This window comes from Orycteropus afer, unplaced genomic scaffold (genome assembly GCF_000298275.1).
Source record: "Orycteropus afer afer isolate SDZICR_OR568_19922 unplaced genomic scaffold, OryAfe1.0 scaffold00142, whole genome shotgun sequence".
In the NCBI taxonomy this organism is placed as follows: domain Eukaryota; kingdom Metazoa; phylum Chordata; class Mammalia; order Tubulidentata; family Orycteropodidae; genus Orycteropus; species Orycteropus afer.
The window spans coordinates 1,850,466-1,873,190 of record NW_006921729.1 but is presented as its reverse complement, the minus strand read 5'-3'; the positions used below and the strand labels follow the sequence as shown (position 1 = coordinate 1,873,190).

Below are 22,725 nucleotides of genomic sequence, written 5' to 3'. Positions count from 1 at the left end.
TATGCTTGCTTTATTTTTCTTCCTGCAACTTATACACTAACTGAAATTGTGCTGTGTACGTATGCATGTATGTACATATAAGTCTTTCTGATTAGGAAATACACTTCATAAGGTCAAGGATTCTGTCTTATCCACCCTTATATATTCCATATATAGGTAGGTATATGTGCATTTATATATATATACTAAGTACACATATATATAATATATATATTACATATTGTTGTTGTTGTTGTTGTTGTGTGCCCTCGAGTCGGACCTGACTCACAGTGACCCCTCCTTGGGTTTCTGAGGCAGTATCACTACGGAAGTAGATTGCCCAACCTTCCTTCTGAGGAGCGGCTAGTGGGTTTGAACCACCAGCCTTCTGGTTAGCAGTCAAGTGCCTTAGCCACTATGTATATATATATATAATTATATATAGTTATATATAGTATATATACACACATACAATGATGACTATTCAGTAGGCTTGGCACAATAAATATTTATTGAATAAATAATGATATTCCCTGGTCTTCTCAAGTAACACATCCCCACAGCTTTCCCAACTACGAGTACTAAGAGGACATGATTTCAAGTCTCTTCACCATTCTAGTCATTTTATTTTTAATACATTCCAACAACCTGACGAAATTTTTTTTAAAAAAAGATGCCAAGTACTGATTAAACAGTCTAATCTTAAAATTCACTGTCTTTCAGAGTTTTGAAAAAAAAGAAAAGGCTTCATGTTAGCTATACAGGGATTTAAAAAAATGTTTAAGATTTACTGTCATCTGACAGTTTACACACAAACTCCAACTATATAAATTATCATGTTCAAATGTAAGCCTATGGGGGAGAGGGACAAACTATAGGCTACGGAAGAAAAATCTTTCTGGAAGAAAAGACATTTTTTCCAGAAACCTATATAAACTATTTACAGTATAGCATTAAGTGAGTAATGATTTAGAAAATATTTTCAACTTAGTTTACCTGTCAGTGAATATAACCACTAATGCTTCCTCCAGTGAACTGCTTGAACTGGTTACTTTACAAGACACAAGAATAAAGCATACTTGTCTGGAGCAAAGAAGAGTGAAGAAAATGAAAGACACAGGAAACAATTACTCCAAAGGACTAATAGAGCACATGAACCCTGGCCTCCATGACCCTGAGACAAGAAAAACTAGATGGTACCGGCTACCACTGCTGACTGCTCTGAAATGTAACATAATAGGAGGCCCTGGATAGAAAGGGGGGAAATGTGAAACAAAACTTAAAATCTTAAAAAAAAAAAAAAGACCAGCTTATTGGCTTGGCAAAAACTGATGGAACCCCCAAGACCATGGCCTTTAGACATCCTTCAAACTAGGAAGTGAACAGTACTACTAGAAAGATATGCACTCATTAGAACAATCAAAAGTATGAGATCAAGAGGACAGCATTTGCCCTGGGATAGGGCTAGGAAGGTGGAAGGGGATGGAAACGAAAAGCAAAGTGGTGGGTGCAGGGAGCAAGCGAGCAGAATACTGTCACAGTGTGGGAATTTCAGTTAATGTCACAAAATACGCATGGAATGTTGAATGGAAAACCAATTTGCTCTATAAACTTTCACTCAAATCACAATTAAAAAAAAAAAGAATAAGGCATACTGATACTGATGTGTAGTGTAATTGTTGAGAAACATCCCCCACTATTAAAATGGTTGTACAAATAAAACTTTATGAAAGAATACACAAGAAATTATTGCTAAAGATTATCTCTGGTGAGAAGTAGAGTCTGATTAGGAGAGGGAGACTTACTTTTTTTTTTTTAATTGTGGCTTGGGTGAGAATTTACAGAGTAAATTCACTTCCCATACAGCAGTTCACATATACTTTGCCTCATGACATTGACCACAATTTACCATAATGCAACAGCTCCGCTCCCACTTCCTCCCCATAGTTACCTCTTCCCTGTGTCCATCTCTCCATGTACCACTGCCCCCTGAGCTGTCTCCCTGTGTATAAGCAGCCCTTCTTTCTCCCATGATTGTTCTCTCCAAGGAGTGTATCTACCTCAGGTAAATGTTCAACTCATATGCCTGTCTATTGTTTGGCTGGAAGCCACAAGTGTGGGGTTCAATTACAGACCTGAAGGGCAACTAGGGGCCATAGTCTCAGTGGTTCCACCAGGCTCTATCAGACCAGCAAACCTGGTGCCCCCACCCCTTTTTTTTTCCCCCAAACAATTCTGAGTTTCGTTCCACATTGTTCTCCCTCTAGGAGAGGGAGACTTACTTTCAATGTATATTCCACCATATACCATTTTTTAGCACAATAACAGTAAATGACTCGATAACATTGCATTTAAGGAATATAACAACTAATTCAAAAATTCCCCTACTGCTGGACATTATAGATTACTTCCAAATATTTTCTGCAAGATCTTCCCAATTATTCCTTAGAGATAAATTCTGATGACTACAATACCTTTAACTCTATTTCACTTACTATTTTTTATGTCAGTCATATGTTATCACCTATGGCCATTGGTGATTTTAGGCTGCAAAATATGAACTCTCTCTCCCCGAGATTACCTGTGATAACAGCAACTGCCTACAAAGAATTGCAATTGGGTGATCCTGGGAAAAGTACAGATTATGCATGGAGCCCTGGTGGTAAACCAGTTAAAGAGCTCAGCTGCTAACTGAAAGGTCAGCAGTTTGAACTCACCAGCTGCTCTGCGAGAGAAAGATATGGCAGTCTGCTTCCACAAAAAGTTACAACTTTGGAAACACTATGGGGCAGTTCTACTATGTCCTACAGGGTTGCTATGAGTTGAAACTGACTTTATGGCAATGAGCTTGGTTTTGGTTTATGCATAGACAGAGAACACAGAAAGAAGGAAATATTCTAAGACAATAACTTCATTTATTTCCCATTTCACTAGCTTACCACAGAATCAGAGAATCCTATGTAAATAAGCTCAAAATCTGCAATGTCTTTCTCATAGTATGAAATTCCTGTTTAGTATCTGTTCATCTTACAACATTCAAGATGAAGCAAAGAGAATTACATGTTCTCTATTGGAAATTGTTTTGCCTAGATTTTCTTTATTGAAAACTAAATATCTAATATACTTGATACTGACATAAGATATAACACTTGCCTATACAGAGCAATTGGGTTGTTTTGTTTTTGTCCTTCAGAAAATAGGACAGATGTTCATGGGTATTATTCATGTATATATGAATAATAACATGGAGAAGAAAATACTAAATAGGAAATACTAACGAGTGTTTTCTGAATATCTTCATACAGCAAAATGAAGATCTGACACTCCACATTAATCTGTCTAACTCAATATAGTACTGAGACTTTCTGTTCAGACTTTAACCCTAAAAAAAGAAACCACTTAATGACTTATACTACTGTAGGTGTTTAAATAAATGGTAGTCATGATTTTATAGTTCATGATATTATATTATTTAGTTGGAGTCCCTGGGTGGTAAAAATGTTTACCAGAAGGCTAAACGTTCGAGTTTACCCAGAAAAGCCTGGTGATCTATTTCCAAAAAATTATAGCCACTGAAAACCCTATGAAGTGAAGCTCTATTTTGAAACACATGGGGTCACAATGAATCAGAGTCAACTTGACTACAAATGATTTAATTAATTAGTTGAAGGAAACTTTTCTCTTCATGGACAAAATAAAAAGCATTCAGAATTCTAGCTTATCTACTTAAATATTTAAATATAAATTATTGAATAAATCCTTCTCTATATAACTGGAACCTGGGTTAGGGTTCAGAAATATATGCAGGCTACAACAAAAGTAGTTTAGGTATGTACCAAGCAAGCATTTATTATGTGGCCTCTAGATCCCTTCTTTCTCCTCCTCTCTTGTCTTCCAGCCACTTCACTAAGTATAGTTTTCATTACCAGTAGTGGATAGGCAGAAATAATGGCCCCCAAAAAATGTTCATGTCCTATTTCCCAAAGCCTTGAATTACTGGAAGTTCTCTGTCAACACAATGCTGCAATCATTTTTTATTTATCTTCAACATTTTATTTTACTTGTGTGTGATATTAATGATATTGTTTGATAATTTCTTCATTCTATTGGATCACCTTTCTTTGGAATGGGCACAAATATGGATCTCTTGCGGTCAGCTAGCCAGATAGCTGTCTTTCAAATTTCTTGGCATAAGCAAGTGGATGCCTCAAGAACTGCATCCATTTATTGAAATACCTCAATGGGTATTCTGTCAATTCCTGGAGCCTTGTTTTTTGCCAAGTCCTTCAATGTAGCTTGGACTTCTTCCTTCAATGCGATCAACTCTTGATCATACGCTACTCCTGAAATGATTATACACAGACCAGTTCTTTTTAGTACAGTGACTGTGTATTTGTTCCACCTTCTTTTGATGCTTCCTGCATCATTCAATATTTTGTCTACAGAACCCTTCAATGCTATAACTCAGGGTTTGCATTTTTTTCCAGTTCTTTCAGCTTAAGAAATACTGACTCCAGGTCTTTGTACATTTCATTAAAATACTTTACTTTGTCTTCCTAAGCTCCCTTTGAAATCTTCTATTCAGCTCTTTTACTTCAACATTTCTTCCATTTGCTTTCATTATTGTATGATCAAAAGCAAGTTTCACGGTCTTTTTTGATATCCATTTTGGTCTTTTCTTTTTTCCTGTCTTTTTAATGACCATTTGTTTGCTTTCTTCATGTATGATATCCTTGATATCATCCCACAACTCATCTGATCTTTTATCATTAGTGTTCAATATGTCAAATCTATTCTTCAGATAGTCTCTAAATTTAGGTGGGATATAGGGTTGTATTTTGGCTCTCAGGAACTTGTTTTAATTTTCTTCCACTTCAACTTAAACTTGCATATGAGCAATTGATGTTCTGTTCCACAGTCAGTCCCTGGCCTTGTTCTGACTGATGATACTGAGCTTTTCCATCACCTCTTGCCACAGATATAGTTGATTTGATTCCTGTGTATTCCATCCAGCAAGGCTGACATGTATAGTCACCATTTATGCTGTTGTAAAAAGGTATTTGCAATGAATAAGTTGTTGGTCTTGCAAAATTCTAACATGTAATCTCTAGACTCATTTCCATCACCAAGACCCTATTTTCCAATTACTGATGCTTTTTCTTTTTTCCAACTTTAGCATTCCAATCAGCATTAATTATCAATACATCTTGATTACATGTTTGGTCAACTTCAAACTACAAAAGTTGGTAAAAATCTTTAATTTCTTCATCTTTCGCTTTACTAGTTGGAACATAATGTCAGTCATATTAATCAGTCCTCCTTGTAGGCATATGGATATTATCTCCTATTGCTGACAGCACTGTATTTCAGGATAGATCATGCAATGTTCCACCATTCATCAATAAGCTGGTTGTACTGGGAAGGCTTGCATGTTGCTGTGACACTGGAAGCTACGCCACCAGTATTTCAAATACTGGCAGGATCATCCATGATGGAGAGGTATCAGCAGAGTTTCTAGGCTAAGACAAACTTGGAAGAAATGTGTGGCCAGGTCCACTTCTGAAACAATCGGCAACTGGAAATCTTATGAATAGCAGTGAAACATTGTCTGTTAAACGTGCTGGAGAATGAGCCCCTCAAGTTGGAAGGCACTCAAAATAAGATGGGGGAAGAGCTGCCTCCTCAAAGTAGAGTTGACCTTAATGGTGTGGACAGAGTAAAGCTTTTGGGCCCTTCATTTGCTGATGGGGGCACAATTCATAATGAGAAGAAACAGCTGCAACCATCTATTAATCAGAATGTGGAATGTACAAAATATGAATCTAGGAAAATTTGAAGTTGTCAAAAATAAAATGGAATGCATAAAGAACAATATACTAGACATTAGTGAACTAAAATGGATTGGTATTGGCTATTTTGAATTGGAGAATCATACTGTTCACTATGCTAGGAATGACAAATTGAAAAGAAATGGCATCACACTCATTGTCAAAAAGAACATTTCGATATGCAGGTACATAGATAATAAAAAGAACTAGATCCTTCAGGTCTGGAATTGAACCCACACCTATGGTTTCCAGCCAAACAATGTACAGGCATGTGAGTTAAACATTTACCTCAAGTAGACACATGCCCTGAAGAGAACAATCATGGGAGAAGGAAGGGCTGCTTATGCACAGGGAGACAGCTCAGGGCTCAGGAGAGTATGGAGGGATGGTCACTGGGAAGAGGTAACTATGGGGAGGAAATGGGAAGGGAGCTGTTACATTGTAAACTGTGGTCAATGACATGAGACAAAGTATATGTGAACTGCTGTATGGAAAGTGAATTCACTCTGTAAATCTTCATCCAAATCACAATAAATAAATAAATAAATAAAAGAACTAGAACTGGTCAATCTGTGGCTGTGGTATTTCCTCAGACAGGGTGACAAAATTACTGAATAAAACTACTGATTTATACTGTTGTTGTTGTTATGTGCCATTGAGTCAGACCTTACTCATAGCGACCCCTCCTTGGGTTTCTGAGGAGGTATCACTACAGAAGTAGATTGACCAACCTTCCTTCCAAGGCGCGGCTGGTGGGTTTGAACTACCAGCCTTCTGGTTAGCAGCCTTAGGCACCACGCTACCATAGCTTCCTGATTTATACTACACAGTAAAAAAGACCCCTTAATTCTACACTGACTTTCCCTCCATCAACAGTTCCCAGAAAGGGGAGGAGGAGTTGCAAATCTGATTGGCAGCACCAAAGATATTGACAGAGTCTTACTTTTTTTGAAGGGTCAGAATGTCTACTTCTTGCCACAGATCTCAGCACAGCATGCCTTTTGGCCAAGCCTCTCTAACTTTTCTAACTCATTCAACACCTTCAACTGTGTAGATGAATCAAGCTGGGGTCTGCTAACAAAGTTAGCCCTTTTTCTTTCCCCATTGATATGCCTGAGAATACTGGTTCTATAATTCATATTTGGTTCAAAAAGTCTAGAGGAGCCTATTTTTACAGAGAGCCAACATTAAAGAGTATCACCAGGGTGCTTACCCATCTATTAATAAAGTGGAAGTTTATTTCCCATTCAGTTGCATTTTCTTGAGCACAGCACCCTCAGGGACCTCCAGTGGAGAAGGATTAAGTAGCAAGAGAAAAAAAAAATCAGGTATTCCTGTGTCTCTAGCTACGGTATCATTATAAATAACCACAAAACTTGATGCTTAACTTCTAATGTTGTTGTTCTTAGTTCTCACGGAGTTGGCTTCAAGCTCACAGCAACCTTACATATAACAGAATGCAAATAAAACTATAAAAACTGATCCCACTTTTGTAGGTGAAGGATTAGTGTAGGGTGAGTCTTGAGTTAGTCTCTTGAAATACAAAGAAGATTAAACAAGTCAGCTGGAGAAAGACGGGGTAAGATAGATACCAAGACACATGGAGATCTCCAAGGAACCAGGAAGCACAGGTGGAAGAGAAAAGGACATTTTCCAGAGCCCACAGAGAAAGAAAGCCTTCCTCAAGAGCTGGGACCCTAAATTCAGATTTCTAGCCTCCTAAACTGTGAGAAGGTTGGGCAATCTACTTCCGTAGTGATACTGCCTCGGAAACCCAAGAAAGGGTCGCTATGAGTCGGGTCCGAATCAACGGCACATAACAACGAACTGTGAGAAAATGAGTTTCTGTTTGTTAAAGCCATCCACTTGTGCTATTTCTGCTATAGCAGCACTGGAGAACTAAGACAGCAAGGTTAACCAGTTATTATTATAATGCAGTGCAGAGGAAACTATCCCGGCACATAAAATAGTTATGAAAATATGATATTTAATTACTACTCTCAAATATTACTCACATAAACTTACCTCTCTTAATTCTCCAATTCTCCGAAGTGCTTTATCCTGACTCTGACTTAATATACCCTTTAATTTAGAAAAAAAAAAAAAAAGGAAGAATGAAAAAGCTGGTTCACACAACTACATGATATAGTAATGCAAAGGAAGTCAAATAAAAAATACTGTCTGAAAATATTACAACTGTTTATCCAAAAATAACTTGAGGGTGGAGGATGGGAATGAATAGGTTATAGATATGACCATGCTGAAAATTTGTTAAAATTTAAACCACAGTGTTATACAACTATTCTGTATACTGATTGTGGTAGTAGTTATACATAATTAACATATAATAAAATGAAAAACAAAGGCTTTTTTTCCTAAAGCTATGAACACAGGTTTTTGCTGTTTGGTTTTTAAATGAGAAAGATACAAAGCAGAGAATTATGAAAAATTAAAGTACAGTGGTTACAAGCATGTGATCTGGAGTCAAACTGCCAGGAAGTAAATCTTGACTTTTCTCCCACCCTCTCTCCCTCTCATAAACTGTACAAGTCACTCTTCCTACTTTCCTTACCTAGACAAAATGAGGATATCAGTATTAGCTCCCTCACAGGAGAAGTGTAAAGACTAAATATACCAAGATGCTTGGCACATAATAAGAGCTCAAAAAATGTTAGCCAGTACAAACAACAATGATAAATAGTGTTGGCAATACTTACAATTTTGATCTCATTAGGTCTTTTAAAAAGATGCCTGTCTATTTAAAAAAGTTTATATTCATGCACACATAGGGATGTACACATATACAGAAATGGGTACAAATCTTTCGATTTTATTTCTAACATCCTTTATATTCTGACACTTCAGCATTTTAAAGAAGCTCATCCTTTATATTCTGAAACCATGAAATCATAATTCTCTATTGCCCCTTAGTGGCAGCAATACTCAAGTACATCTAGACATAAAAACCCACAGACAACTCATGGAAACACACACAAAGTACCCACAGAATTTAGGAACATGTGACCCTTTGAGAATGAATTTACAGATTATTAATAAGACAACAGATTAAACTGGAACCACCCTTCCATCTCCAAAGCATTCATATGGAAGAAAATATTATCAACTTGAAAAACTATTTGTAATAATCTAAGTTTCACATTTGTTATGGGAAAATGAGAACACTGAATCAGTAATAAATAATCGTTGTTACTACAGTAAATGGATTAGATTCCAGATCAAAGCCAGGAAATATAATGTTGTACTTTAAAAAAGACTGATATTTATGACAGATTAATCAACTAACACTAAGAAGAAATAATGTATATGGGAAATGAATTGATTTTGTAAAATTTCACAAAAATAATTTTTTGATCATATAATGAGCTTTTTTAAAATGCTGAAGTGTTTTAAGTAACTTTTAAAAATAAAACTATATTTTACAAGTAACACAGCAAACTAATGGCACAGTTTGAACTAGAATGGGTATTTCTCTAGCTCTTATCACTAAGAGGCCTGGTATGAAGTTTCTGGCTACCAGGTCATGTAGTGGGGCCAAGATGGGTCACCCAGAAAAGCTACAATGGCATCCTCTCCCCACATACTTGCCAAAGAGCTTTATAAGCAGCAACCTTAGGAAATAGTTATTTTAGAAAGAGGATGCTTGGCTTTGGACCTTGATATAATGACAAGAAACAGAGATATCTGCAGATATTTATTTATAAAGTAGAAGGAAAAGCATACCAGGTTGGCCATCCCTTTACCACAGAAACAAGGAACAAACCTACTGATTGACCCTAGCAAACATGTGAAAGATGTTAACATGCCTTAAATCTAAACCTCTTAGACACCACAGGAATTCATAACTCAAGAAAACCCATCACTAGCAGAGATGCAATCTTGAGGATCCCTCTGTCTCTTTATCAAAACCTCCAATTATAGTGAAATGGGGCTAAAAACTTTGATCATATTTAGAATTATTAAAAGGTTAGGTTAGACCTATTTTACTATAAGATTCCAACTTTAAAATTAGGTAAGAATCAATGTCACAGCCAACAAACTTACTTGTAGCTTTTTCTTCTCTCTCTGAAGAGTCTGATAAGCTGTAATAAGCTAAAATAAAGAAAAAATCACCAATATTAACTTAAGTCATTTCTAAATAAATGCAGTTAATTATTCTAAACTTTCAAAAGCATCTCTTAATGAAAGAAAAAGGTGTATCAGAAGAGTCCTTTCACAGACAATTCAATCAAATTAGATGTGTATATGATGTGTATTTAGCTGAAAAGAAATAACAGAAAATGCACTTCTGTAAAATAGAATGTAACTTGACTTCATAAAGACGTTCAATTTCTGTTTATATGACCTCACCTTAGACACATTCCTCTTTAAATTTCAGAAGCTAAATTCACAGGTGGCGATAAGAGCCAACCTGCCTAATGGCAGGAGGCTACACAAACTGTAGGCACAGACCAGCAGCAGCACCATCACCTGGAAGCTTACAAAAAAAAAAAAAGCTCACTGCCGTCAAGTTGGTCCTGACTCACAGCGACCCCTCCTTGGGTTTCCGTAGCAGAATCACCATGGAAGTAGACTGCCCAATCTTCCTTCTGAGGAGTGGCTGGTGGGTTTGAACTGCCAGCCTTCCGGTTAACACTCAAATGCCTTAGGCACTACACTACCAGAGCTCCTCGGAAACAAAAATTCTAGGGCCCCACTCCAAACTTACTAAATCAGAATTGGGGGGCAGGGAGGAGAGAGATAAGAATCTGTCTCTTAATAAGTTCTACAGGTGGTTTTCTGCTTTGGGTTATAACAGACCATGTGATCAAACTCTAAAAGCGCTTCTGCTAATAGGATTTCTAAAAATCTGAGGATGGAAACTCATAACCAAGAGATGAAAACTGGTCATTCAGAATCTACAAAGACATTTAACCATTAAAAAGCAGCTTGAGGGCTGCTTTTCACTTGGGGGTGGCTCTATTTTAAGGCAAGGGTCTGAGGTAGGCAGGCCAGGGCTCAGGGGCTGCTTTTCACTTGCAGGAGGCTCTATTTTAAGACCATTGCCTGAGGTAGGCACATGCAGAAGGGCTAGGAACAACTAAGGGAGATGAACTTGTCTGCCAGTGTGTCATCCTGTGGTGGCTTATGTGTTGCTGTGATGCTGGAGGCTATGCCATCGTGTTGCAAAATGCCAGCAACATTACCCATGGTGGACAGGTTTCAGCAGAGCTTCCAGACTAAGACAGACTCAGAAGAAGGAAGAGGCCTTCCACTTCTCAAACAATTGGCCAGTAAAAACCTTATGAATAGCAATGAAACACTGTCTGATATATTATACTGGAAAACTTCATGAATAGCCTTGAAACACTGTCCAATATAGCATCGGAAGATGAGCCCATCAGGGCAAAGGCACTCAAAATACAACTGGGAAAAACCTAACTCCTCGGTGTACAGATAACCTTAACAATATGGATAGAGTAAAGCTTTCAGGACCTCCATTGGCTTATGAGGCATGACTTAAAATGAGCAGAAACAGATGCAAACATCCATTAATAACCGGAACATGGAATGTATGAAGTATGAGTCTAGGAAATTTGGAAGTTGTCAAAAATGAAATGGAATGTATAAAGATTGATACCCTAGGCATTAGTGTGCTGAAATGGACCAGTTTTGGCCATTTTGAATCAAGACAACCATATGATTTACTATGCTGAGAATGACAATTTCCAGAAGAATGGCATGGCATTCATCATCACAAAGGATGTTTCAAGATCTGTGTGAAGTACAATGTCAGTCATGGGATAACATCCATACGCCGACAAGTAAGACCAGTTAATACTACTGTTATTCAAATTTATGCACCAATCACCAAAGTCAAAGATGAAGAAATTTAAGATTTTTATCAAATTCTGCAGTCTGAAACTGACTGAACCTGGAATAACAATGTATTAATTATCACTGGTGACTGAAATGCAGAAGTTGGAAACAAAGAATCACCAGTAGTTGGAGAATGGGGCCTTGGTGACAGAAGTAACACTGGAGATTGCATGATAGAATTTTACATGACCAATGACTTGTTCATTGCAAATATCTTTTTTCAACAACACAAATGATGGCTATACACACGGACTGCCAGATGGAGCACACAGGAATCAGACTGACTACATCTATGGCAAGAGGCAATGGAAATGCTCAATATCTTCACCCAAAACAAGGCCAGGAGATGACTGCGGAACAGACCATCAACTGCTCATATGCAAGTTCAACTTGGAGTTGAAGACAATTAAAACAAGTCTACAAGAGTCAAAATATGACCCTGATAATATCTCTCCTGAATTCAGAGACCATTTAAAGAATAGATTTGATGCACTGAACATCAACAACCAAAAACCAGAGGAATTATGGGATGACATCAAGAACATCATCCATGAAGAAAGCAAGAGGTCATTAAAAAGAAGGAAGAAAAGACTAAAATGGATGTCAGAAGACACCCTGCAACTTGCCCTTAGCAGAGGGTAGTTAAAGTGAATAGAAGCAAATGGAAGAAATGACAAGATAAAAAAGCTGAACAGAAGATTTCAAAGAGCAGCTCCAGCAGACGAAGCCAAATACTATAATGAAAGGTGCAAACACCTGGAGTTAGAAAACTAAAAAGGAAGAACAGCCTTTGCATTTCTCAAGCTGAAAAAAAGGAGGAGAAAATTTAAGCCTCGAGTTGCAATACTAAATGATTCTATGAGCAAAATATTGAATGATGTAGAAGGCATCAAAAGAAGATGGAAGGAATACACAGAGTCACTGTACAAAAAAGAATTGATTGATGTTCATCCATTTCAGGAGGTGGCATATGATCAAGAACCAATGGTACTGAAGGAAGAAGTTGAAGCTGCCTTGAAGGAAGTGGCAAAAAAAACAAGGCTCCGGGAATTGATGGAATACCCACTGAGATGTTTCAACAAACAGATGTCCCACTTCAGGCACTCACTTGGCTATGCCAAAAGATTTGGAAGACAGCTACTTGGCCAACTGACTGGAAAAGATCCATATTTGTACCCATTCCAAAGAAAGGTGATCTCACAGAATGTGGAAATTATGGAACAGTATCATTAATATCACACGCAACTAAAATCTTACCGAAGATAATTCAAAAACGGTTGCAGCAGTATACTGACAGGGAGCTTAGAGCTTCCAGAAATACAAGCTGAATTCAGATGAGGATGTGGACCCAGGGATATCATTGCTGATATCAGATGAATCTTAGCTGAAAGCAAAGAATACCAGAAAGATGCTTACTTATGTTTTATTGACTATGCAAAAACATTCGATTGTGTGGATCATAGCAAATTACAGGTAACATTGAAAAGAATGCAAATTCATGAGGAACCTGTACATAGATCAGAAGGCTGTCATTCAAACAGAACAAGGGGATACTGCATGGTTCAAAATCAAGAAGGGAGTGCAGCAAGGTTGTATCATTTCCCCCTACTTATTCAACTTGTATGCTGAGCAAATAATCCGAGAAGCTGGATTATATGAAGAAGAATATGGCATCAGGATTGGAGGAAGACACATTAACAACCTGTGATAAACAGATGACACAATTTTGCTCACTGAAAGTGAAGATGACTTGAAACACTTACTGATGAAGATTAAAGACTATAGTCTGCAGTATGGATTACAACTCAATATAAAGAAAACAAAAATCCTCCCAACTGACCAATAAACACCTTCACGGAGGATGGAGAAAAGACTGAAGTTGTCAAGGACTTCATATTACTTGGTTCTACAATCAACACCAATGGAAGCAGCAGTAAAGACATTGGACAACATATTGCATTGGGTAAATCTGCTGCAAAAGACCTCTTTCAGGTACTGAAGGGCAAAGATGTCTCCTTGAAGACTAAGGTGCACCTAGCCCAATCCATGGTATTTTCAATTGCCTCATATATGCATATGAGAGCTGGACAGTGAATAAGTAAGACCAAAGAAGAGTTGATGCTTTTGAGCTGTGGTGGTGGAGGAGAATGCTAAGAGTACCAAGGACTGCTAAAAGGACTAACAAATCTGTGCTGGAAGAAGTCCAGCCAGAAAGCTCCTTGGAAGCGAGAATGGCCAGACTTTGTCTCACCTACGTTGGTCATGATTCATAAGGAATCACTCCCCAGAGGAGGATATCGTGCTTGGCAAAGTGGAAGGTCAACGAAGAAGGGGAAGGCCCTCAACAAGATGGACAGACACAATGGCTCAACAATGGGTTCAGGTATAGCAAGGATCGTGAGGCTGGCACAAGACCAGATAGTGTTTCGTGCTGCTGTGCATAGGGTCACTATGAGTCGGAGACGACTCGACAGAACCTAACAACAACAACAACAAGATATTTAAACACTCTAGCACTATCTAGCACCTTAGAATTGAGGATGGTCATGTTGTCAGGAGGGACCAGTCCCTGGAGAAGGTTATCATGCTTGGTGAAGTAGAGGGTTAGCAAAAAACAGACCCACAATGAGATGGAGTGACACAGTGGCAGTAACAATGGGCTCAAGCATAGCAACAATTGTGAGGATGGCACAGGACCTGGCACTATTTCATTCTATTGTGTATGAGGTCACAATGAGTCAGAACCAACTAGATGGCACCTAACAAACTTAACAACATCACAACTTGATGAAATCATGGACTAACAAATCCTGTTAAAGCTTTAAATTATGTATAGCATTACTCATCTGAAGGCTAAGCATATAGTTTCAATTAATTATTTAGATTCTACTTTAGAAACACCAGAGGTCTCTAAAGAGATAGGATATAGCTTTGAAAAGGGAACCATCCAGTAGATTCTGACTCATAGTGACCCTCTAGAACAGAGTGTAACTGTCCCATAGGGTTTCCAATGCTGGAACCTTTACAAAGCAGACTGGCACATCTTTCTCCCATGGAGTGGCCGGTGGGTTTGAACTGCCAACCTTTTGGTTAGTTGCTGAGACCACTGTACCACCAGGGCTCCTTTTAAAAAGGAAGCCTTTTCATTTTTCTTGGCTAGCTGCTGTCTGGACCCAAAGACCTCTACTGAGGCCTTCAGTCAAGAGGCAGAGAGCAATAGAAGATAAATTCAGCAAAAGAGGTAGGAACACTAAAAACAAAATTCTAAGACCAAGGCCTTCTCCTTTTTACCTTAAGGCCAGACAGGAATATGGTGCTGAAAAAAGAGGGAAAGTGGGAATGGGGAGAGTAACCCAAGAATCAGATGTCACGTATAGCACTATTCTATCCTAGATACCTAGAGTGGCAAGGAAAAGTGAAGACAAAGGTCATGGCAAAGATTCTGCAAGTGCCTTTTGACAAACTGTGGCTCTTTTCATCCCTAATTGAACTGCTTGAGTCTTCTGAGGTGCACAGAATACCAAAAAGTCCTAGAATCAAATCTTGATTCTACCAACTACTACCTGTGTAATCTTATGCAAATGACTTAATCTCCATAAGTCTCTATTCCCTCATCTACAAAATGGAGCTAATTAGCATCCAATTCACAGGGTTGGTGCTTTTTAAGTATATGGCTTTGTAAGTATAAAATGCATAGTGTCTAGCATATTTATGTTCTAAGTATTAGACTACTGTCCTGCTTCAAACTTAAAAGCTATGGTAGTGAAAATAATATAAATTTAAACAAGAGGATCAATATTAACTTTAATGAAAATATAAATAAATAAATCGACAGACAGAATGTTAAAGGAAAACGTTGTAAGATTCTGCAAGTGCCTCATGAGATACATGGTTTTAATGCTTCATTTATATCTTTCAGTACCTGACTGTCTGTAGATTTTAGCCTAGTAATTCCTCTTTATCTTTTAAGAATTATAAAGTTTTAAAAAGATATTTTATATTTTTATCTAGGTTTTTTGCTGTTGTTGTTTTTAGCTGTGGGATAAAACTAGCCATATTCTAACCATAACCGAAAATATAAGTTATGACTAACTTTATAAATAACTCTGAACTTTGTTGTTGTTGTTGTTATGTGCCGTCGAGTCAGCCCTGACTCATAGAGACCCCTCCTTGGGTTTCCAAGGCAGTATCACTACGGAAGTAGGATTGCCCAACCTTCCTTCCGAGGAGTGGCTGGTGGGTTTGAACCGCCAACCTTCTGGTTAGCAGTCAAGTGCTTTAGCCACTATGCTATCAGAGCTCCTAATTCTGAACTTTAGTATTCATTAATTAATTAACTATGGCGCTGATTTACAAACCGTAAGACACATTAACACATTAGACATTGTTTTAAAAATCAAACAAACAAAAGAACATTGGCAACCATTTCCAGAAAGGCTTTTCTGAGTAAGAACTGTTTTAACTACACAAGCTGGGGAAGGGGGCTCAGGGAGGGCAACACAATTCAGCCTGAATGGAAGGCTGCTGTGCTACTGAAGGATGGAAAATAAAGATGGCACAGCACGAGTTCCCTTCTTCCTTTAGACCAAACAGGGATTGTCGACCTCAAGGAGGTTAGCAGTTAAAAGATTCAATGAGGCAAAAGTTTAAACATAGGTACATGAGTGAACAAAATTTGTCGGATAAAGCCTAACTGGGTTCAGAAATAATGGGAGTCTGGTTGGCAAGAGAGGTCATTTTGGAGTCACAGCACTTAGGAGATGAACAAAGGATGGGATAAGAGTAGGAATGAGGATAAACTCCACACTGACTGTCCAGGAAACTCTGGAGATGGGGGCCAGGAAAGAATAGGGTCATAATATAAGAACCAACAGGCTACAGACAACTACCTTCTCCAAAATGTTACCAAGAGTCTTTCAAAAGGGCCTCTATACCAAAAAAAGTTTTTCATTAGATACTGCCACAGGCTATGTACCATTGGTAAGCAGGATATCTGAGGAATCAACAGTGTAACCAACCATAAGTATAAAAGCAATAGGATACACTTACTTATTGACTATCTCATTACCCAACATTTCACATTTACAAAAGTAAAAAATCTACTATCTGATTATTTTGTACATTAATGGTATATGTCTGGTAGTAATGAATACCAGTGTGCAAGGCGAGAGTAACACTGGCTGTGATGGTTAAGATTATGTGTCAAGATGGCTGAGCCATGATTTTCAGCAGGTTATATAATGATATAATTTAACAATTATGTAATGATGTAATCTGGCAGTTATGTAATGAGGAAGGCATCCTCCATTTTGAGATCTCATGTGATCATCCTCCATTTTTACATAACGCCGATTTTTACATTACAATCTGGTCTTTGCAATCTAGCCATGTCAATAAGTGACAAGTGGGTATATTATGAATTAGAGAACAAAGGGAAGGCATTTTCCTACAGGCAAAAGAGTCTTGCTTACCTCAGAATATTTTCCTCTGTAGCTACTTAAACTTCGCTCCATTCTTCGCAACCGCTGAATTAACTGTTCTTTGCTGAGACTGTCTGAATTCCCTAGTGAGTCTTCAGTCTCACTCTCCATATCAGAGGGTGGATCAAAGGTGGCAGAACAGTCCAGGTCAAGTCGATTGAGAGATTCTCTGGAAGATGTTCGTACCAAGGACTCTTTAGAGGAAGATCGAAACAGGGATTCCTTTATTGGACTTCGAAACAAAGACTCCACAGAAGGTACCCGGAGCTGGAGCTTCTGTGCAAAAGACTGCGTGTCACCTGACTGCAACCGAAACCCGACAGAACACAAGGGTTAAAAATACAAACATTTTGACTTCTATTATTTTCTATCACCAGCTAAAATCTACTAAAATTTTAAAACATTCGATTTACATTCCTGGTATTTTATATAATACATCATTTTCTGAAAAACAAAACATTGAAAAAGTTTTAAGCCTAGAGTCAGAGAACTGGGGTGAAGTTCTAGGTTTGCCACCTAGCAGTGCACTAACCAACTAACCTTCACCAAGTCATTTTCCTTCAGTTTGCACATGTATGAAATAGAAGCAAGCTATACTTTCCCAGTCAATCTCACAGGTGAGCTGTGAGGATTCATCCACTGAACTGTAAGATCCCAAGAGCAGTGACCATCTGTATTCCAAAACCAAACCCACTACCACTGAGTTAATTTCGACTCATAGTGACCCTATTGGACAGGGTAGAACCACAGGGTTTCCAAGCCTGCAAATCTTCACAGACAGACTGGCTCACCTTTCTCCCACAGAATGGCTAGAGGGTTCAAACTATCAACCTTTTAGTTAGCAGCCAAATGCTTTAACCACTGTACCACCAGAGCTCCTGAACATCTGTATTACTTGTGCCTAAAATGTGGCTAAAAACCACCAAACTAAACTCACTGCCATCGAGTTGATCTCAACTCACAGTGACCCCTCCTCGGGTTTCTGAGGCATATCACTACAGAAGTAGATCACCCAACCTTCCTTCCGAGGAGTGCTGGTGGGTTTGAATTGCCAGCCTTCTGGTTAGCAGTCAAATGTTTTAGGCACTACGCCACCAGGGCTTTTAAAATGTGGCTGTATACTGTAAAATGTGACTTGTGTGACTGAATTCAAATGAATTCAAATTTATCTGGAGAGACTAGTTGATTAGCGACACCCCACTCTGCTGTTTCTGCCATTGTGTCTACAAGAAATGAAAATAAGCATTAACAAATCATGAAGAACAGAAGAAAGGTCTAAGCTAAATCTCTTGCAAAGATCATTAAGCTTGATTTTTGAAATAGTAATAAGCAAGAGCTTTCTGTTCATTAATCTGAATAATGATATATAATCATTTGAATAACAATAAAATACAATACAACATAATTCAAATTTTTCTAAATAGCATTATTTTGTTCAGGTCACAGCAGTCAGTATTTAATAGGCATTTCCCAGAAACTCATTCTCATTATGGCAATCGCCTGTGAGGTCTCAAAGATGCCAGGCATGAAATGCTCAGAGGAGAATGAAGTCATGTGCAGGTAAAAATTACAGGAAAACAAAAAGATGCTCTTTATTATGAAATTTTAAAAATCAAAGCAAGAACTTTTACTCATGGCTTTTAGAGATTTAGTAATAGTATTAGGCAAGGTGGGAGTAAGTAAAGGGGGATAATACACCCGACCCCACCTCATATGCACAGAGCTTTATTACCACTTGTTCATAATAGTGAAAACTGGAAACAATCCAAATGTTCACTAGAAGATACACTATACAAATTATAGTGTATGGAAGGAGATTCAAGACATACCATCAAATTAAAAAAAAAAAAAAAAAGATTATGAAACAGTATGTATACCGTACACCTATTTTGATTTAAAGTAATTACACATACTTTTCACTTTTTATATATGTTTACACAAAAACCCTTAGATCTAGATTGTGAAGGACAAATACAAAAAGTTAACAATGTCTGAGTGCTAGAATTTCAGGTGATTTTGGTTTTCATTTTTATACTTTTCTGTATTTTCTGATTTTTTCAGAATATGCTCATTTTCCCTTCATAAATTGGGGGGGGTGGAGGTTAAGAGAGAGAAAAGACCCTCATGTTCAAAAACTTTAAGAACCACTTTCCTAATACTCCAGTACCAATCACTTCTGACCCATGAGAAAAGTACTTTTCAGTTCATAGCAGACAATCTTCTTGCAAACTGCCCTAGGACAAAAAAGTGAAGCAAGTTCGATCAACACTAGAAATAGCTGTATTATTTTAGGGTCAGCAAGAAGCTAGTGAACAACGTCAAAGACATATTCACAGAAGCTGATAAACTTAACTGTCATGGCTGCTATGTTTGGAAGCCATGTATAGTGATTCAGCATGAATGACACTGACCAAGTTATTTATCCTCACTAGTCCTGTGTCCCCCTCTGTAAAACGAGGATGATAAAAATAATGATAACAATAGCAATAATAATATCCGCCTCGTAAAGTTGCCAAAAGGAATGAAAGAGTTGATATATGTAAAGTGCATACAATGTAGCAAACATCCTATAAACATTAGGTATTATTATTATTCCAGAAAGAGGACTGAAAAAGATACTGACTTAAAACACAAATTTACTAATTAAAGAATAGGAGCTCTGGTGGTATAGGAGAAGCTCTGGCAGCATAATGCCTAAGGTATCTGACTGCTAACCAGACAGCTGGTGGTTCAAACCCACCATCCACTCCTCGGAAGGAAAGTTGGGCAATCTACTTCCATAGTGATACCGACTCGGAAATCCAAGGAGGGGTCGCTATGAGTTGGGTCTGACTCCACAGCAGTACGTTGCGTTTGTTTATGTTGCTGGTGTAGTGGTTAAGGCAGCTGGCCACTAACCAAAAGTTTGGTGGTTCGCAACCACGAACTGCTTCACAGAAGAAAGATGGGGCAATCTGCTTCTACAAAGATTTATTACATTGGAAACCCAATGGGGGGAGGGGTCACTATGAGTAGGAATCAACTCGATGGCAATGAATTTGGTTTTGAGTGAGAATTAAAGAATATCATACACAAGCTTAGGTTTATGTTTTATATGAACTTAACTGCTATTTATACAATGTACTTCTTGGGCTTGGACTCAAGTCTTAGCTCTACCACTGACTACTTATATGACTGTGGGCAAGTTACCTAACCACTCTGTGCCGCTGTCTAATCATATGTAAAGTGAAGATAACAACAGCACTTATCTCATAAAGTAGTTTAAGGAGTAATACATTAATATGTACACATGAAGTACTTAAAACCATGCCTGGCTCAAGAGAAACATTCAATAAATATAAGCTATCGTTCAATATCCATTCTTCCCTTCTTCTTTTCCACCAGGTCCCAGTTTTGGTCAAGGCAACAATGTTGTTGTTGTTGTTACATGCCATCGAGTCAAACCTGACTCACAGCAACCCCTCCTTGGGTTTCCGAGGCAGTATCACTACGGAAGTAGGATTGCCCAACCTTCCTTCCAAGGAGTGGCTGGTGGGTTTGAACCACCAGCCGTCTGGTTAGCAGGCAAGTGTCTTAGCCACTATGCTACCAGAGCTCAAGGCAACAATATACCCAGGTAAAAACATTCACTTACAAAATAAAATTAAAGCCACAATGAGATACCACCACATATCTACTAGAACAGATAAAATTAAAACTATGGGAAATTCCTAGTATTGGTAAGAACGTGGTGCAATTCACTTTGGAAAACTGATGAGTATCTACTAAAGCTAAACACGTGTATACCCTCTGACCTAGCGATTTATCTCTTAAGTATGTACATAATGGAAATGTGTAAATATGTTCAACAAAAGGCATAAACTAGAAAGTGCATCAAGCACTATTCTAAATAGCCCATAACTGGGAAGTACTACTGATGTTTATCAATAATAGAACAGATAGATAAATTGTAATCTGTTCAGTGGAATACTAGAATGAATGATATACAACTCACCAATATAGATGAATCTCACAGGGCTAAGCAAAAGACACAAGACACAAAAGAGTATCCACTTCTGATCCTGTTTACATAAAGTTCAAAAACAGGCCAAATTAACCTATGATGGTACTAGAAGTCAGGATCGCAGTTACCATTGGGGGTGAAGGTAAGGGAGCATGTCAGAGGCTTCTGGAGTGCAGGTTTTTGTTGCTTGATTTTCAGTGTGGTTACAAAAATGTGTTTGGCTTGTGAAAATTTGTAAAATAGTATATGAATATCACTTTTCTGGGTGTTACAAAGATTTTTCAAATTAGCTTATACCAGACTGTTTCAGTGGTTTCATGGTTTTAAGAGTGAACTATGTGACTTAGTTTGGTCAGTAATATACAATATACGTGCAAATGTACTGGATGGAACCTATTGGGAAAGTTACTGTTTCCATGATAACTATATATAAATATATATATATATATCTTTTATCCTTGTCTGTGGGCTTTCCTCTTGCCCATGGGGGCACTGGTGAATCAGTGGTGGAATTCTTGCCTTCCTTGCAGGAGATCCGGTTTCATTCCCAGCCAATGAACCTCATGCACAGCCACCACCAATCTGTCAGTGGAGGCTTGCATGTTGTTATGATGCTGAACAGTTGTGAGCAGAGCTTCCAAACTAAGACCAGGAAGCCAGGCCTGGTAATCTACTTCTGAAAATCAGCCAAGAAAAAAACCTATGGATCACAGCAGTTAGTTCCTTTGTATATGGGGTCACCAGGAGTCAGGAGTCAACCTGATGACAGCTAACAACAACTACATGTTGGTACTCACACACACAAAAAAATGAAGTACCTGGTAGTGCACTTGGGTTCAAGTGGGAAGACTTGTTGAGACCAGAGTCACCAGGTCTAGGGATTTATGTTTTCCCAGAACCTGTCTGTCCCTTCTGAGGCTCTCAGCTCAAAGGTAACCAGCCCACGGAGTTTTAGAAACTGCTCGACAATTTTTTGTCTGTTTAGTTCATAAATCATTTAGCTTGCAAATCAAATGGTCAAGATTCATGTCTCAGGTTGAGAGAATAAAAAATGTTATTGTTCTACATTAGAGACTACTGAGAACATTCTGAGTAATGATAATCATCATTGTTAAATAAACAAATGTCCATCCCGGATAATGCTATCAGAATATTTTTAACCTGGTATTTTTCTTTCCTTTTTGAAAAAGGTAAAAAAAAAAAAGTCACTTGAGCACCACTCTCCAAATAACTTTTAAAACAACAATAAATTCTCTATTAGTAAAACAGTCTGTAATAAAGCAAACTTTAAGAGAAATCCTATTTCCTTCAAGGCCTCCTTCCAGGTTATATAACTAAGTATGTCTTACAATATAGCTGCCTCTACAATCTTTTATAACTATAAAGTCCAACCTTTTTTTTTTTTTACTTCACTGCCATTGATTTTAAAAATGAGTTACAGAGACATATGCATACCTATGTTCACTGCGTTCCATTTCCTTTTTGACAACTTCCAATTTTCCTAGATTCATACTTCGTACATTCCATGTTCCGATGATTAATGGATGTCTGCGGCTGT

General features: G+C 37.9%; 1 protein-coding gene across 1 annotated transcript in view; it reads right to left on the bottom strand.

Annotated features, from left to right (window-relative positions):
* Positions 1 to 22,725, bottom strand: part of GOLGA4 (golgin A4) — a 177,090-nt gene that overhangs the window by 78,309 nt on the left and 76,056 nt on the right. Inside the window, exons 5-7 of the mRNA XM_042781636.1 lie at positions 17,156 to 17,467; positions 9,870 to 9,917; positions 7,833 to 7,889 (exon numbers count right to left, since the gene is read on the bottom strand). Coding sequence (XP_042637570.1) covers positions 7,833 to 7,889; positions 9,870 to 9,917; positions 17,156 to 17,467 — 417 coding nt within the window. The remainder of the gene's footprint in view (positions 1 to 7,832; positions 7,890 to 9,869; positions 9,918 to 17,155; positions 17,468 to 22,725) is intronic.